General features: G+C 35.3%; 1 protein-coding gene across 1 annotated transcript; it reads right to left on the bottom strand.

The window, feature by feature from the left end:
- Positions 1-388: 388 nt before the first annotated feature.
- Positions 389-2,186, bottom strand: LOC125852386 (ferric reduction oxidase 2-like). Its single transcript, XM_049532131.1, has 4 exons — positions 1,871-2,186; positions 1,539-1,782; positions 698-1,407; positions 389-528 (listed from the first exon to the last, which is right to left on the bottom strand). Exons 1-4 carry the CDS (start codon positions 2,091-2,093, stop codon positions 389-391), a joined length of 1,317 nt encoding a protein of 438 aa, XP_049388088.1. The 5' UTR covers positions 2,094-2,186.
- Positions 2,187-2,490: the final 304 nt, after the last annotated feature.

A 2,490-nucleotide genomic window follows, 5' to 3' on the forward strand; every position in this document is an offset into this window, starting at 1 on the left:
CCTTTATTATTCAGTTTTAAAAAAAATACATATTTCCTTTTTTGACAATTTCTTAGTTCTTTGTAACTTTTCAGAGGACATGTTTAAAATTATAAAATTAAAGGACATTGAATACATTCTACATATCTTTAGTTTAAGGTCATAAGATTCAAAAAAATTCGTTACCTTTAAAAACTCCATCGACAAGTTAAAATAAAACAAACAAAGATACGGACAGAATAAATTATATTTTTTTACATTTTCACAGTACAAAGGAAGCATGTCACAGGAGCACTTGAAAAACTCAATAGCATAACCAGTAACAACATGAGCAAACAAAAAAAAGTATCTTATTTTTCCATTGCATTATAATACATTATATTCTCTTGAAATTATGATGAAAAAAAAATCACCAACTGAAGCTGATAGACTCAAAATGAAGGTTGGATGCTAAACCAGATGAACATATGGTAGCAACTTCATGTCTCATCTTTTTTGGGCCACACACCAAAACTCCAACACTTGATTCTTTCCTCTCAAACAACAGTCCTGCATAAAGTTGAGTAATTTGAATAAGACATTCTAATATTGCATAATTGTGATGTTATGTACCGTATTTACAATTCAACTAGCTATAGTAGGTTAGACCATATTATATATCAGGCTTGATATGACGAGTTACTTGTTATTAGGAATATTTTTTGTGATGAGAACTTACTTTTGAGGTCAGGCCTTTCACCAAAATGGAGATTAGTTGATTGAAAAAGTGACTGTTGGGGCAAACTTTCCATCTCCCTATCAGCATTATAGAACCAAGAATTAGGCGAAGCCATAGGAGTTGCACCTTCCATGTTCTGAATCTGTTTTGCATCAGTGCCACTCTGTCTCTTGTTCCAAACAAATGCAGCACTACTTGTGATGACTATAGATATGCAAATGATTAGCATATTCAACACGGCCTTTATTGGATAAGAAAATATATCATTAGTATTTTTGTCGATTGGATATATGTAATATCTATTCAAGATTCCCAGGGAAATCAAGAAAATGATGAAGGAACATGATATGATAGCACCAAGCCAGAGCCAATTGTTTTGTCCAAGAATTGGAGTGATAGGCTCATCAGATGGGTTGGGCTTGAACCATATGGTCCTCAAGTTCTTCTTGTCTTCTGTCGACACAGGTTGCTTTTCTCTTGTTACAAAAGCCTCAATTTGTAACCCCAATTTACAAGTTTCAGATGGGGCACCGGATATAGGAAGGAGAAGGTCCAACATGGTGAGATCTTCCGAGTTCTTGAACACACTGATGAGTAGGATTTCTGGTGTCTTGCATTTTTGTGACTCACTTGTGTGGATTAGCTCCCTAATTATGGAGATGAAAGGGGTAATTCCACTTCCTCCACTTACCATAACCAATAAATCATGCCTACAGCAATATTTTTTTTAAAAAAAACAGAACTTTAGTTTATCATTGTAACATATAGTAGTACGCGAACTGTGAATTAAATTCGACTTGAACTAGTCATAACTCATACATATAGTATATTGCATACATACCTTAGAAAATGTGTGGAAGGAGGTCCATAAGGTCCTTCAACAGAGACATTAAGACGATCGACAGAATTAGGGGAAGAGATCATCTGGTAGAGCTTTTTGGACCAACTTCCTTCACCCTTAATGGCAACACTGATCTTCTCTGGCTCCAAATTACTACTTGAAGTGATTGTAAAAGGATGCCATTGCAATTTTGAAATGCTAGGTACATTCACAAACATGATGCTAGTCGGTGTGTAACTTAAACCTGCACAATATTCATAAACAAATTGATCAAAATTGTGACGGACTTGTTTGTCACAAAATTGAATATTTATGAAATTTCTTCAATGTACCTTTAGTCTTGGAGAAATTCAGCTCAAGAGTTTCACATGGTAGAACACGAGCAGAGACTAAACGAACATTTGATCGTGACTGTAAGAATCTCAAGAATCGATCAACCATGAAGAGGAAGAAACCGGGAAGCATGATGCAAGCATAAGAGACACCAACATGGAAGACGAAAAAGACGACAAAGAGAATGTAGAAATGATGAGTGTAGAAGAAGAGTTCAAACATCTTTCTCCTAATTCGAGGAAATGTTGCTATCCACAACACCAATCCAGAAAGCAATGACAATTCTCCAGCCAAATTTGAGACATCTGTTTTTGCCCATTTAACCATCTGTTTCATTTTAATCAACACTCATACATGATTTGCTCATATCAAGTCAAAACCAGACAAACAAGTTGAAACGGGAGGAGTATATATTACCTCAGACAATTGATGAGTGGCAGCCCAATATATAATGTAACAAATGCCATGAGCAGAGAAAAGAGTCATTACAATATGGCCAAGCCATATATGATATTTAACACTAGCTTCTGATGTCAAACCAAACATTTGCAACACAGATGAGCCTCTTGTGACTGGAACAAATAGAAATGTAAAAGCTATATTTCCAACAAGTCCCAAC

The sequence above is a fragment of the Solanum stenotomum genome, chromosome 1, assembly GCF_019186545.1.
Source record: "Solanum stenotomum isolate F172 chromosome 1, ASM1918654v1, whole genome shotgun sequence".
NCBI lineage: Eukaryota > Viridiplantae > Streptophyta > Magnoliopsida > Solanales > Solanaceae > Solanum > Solanum stenotomum.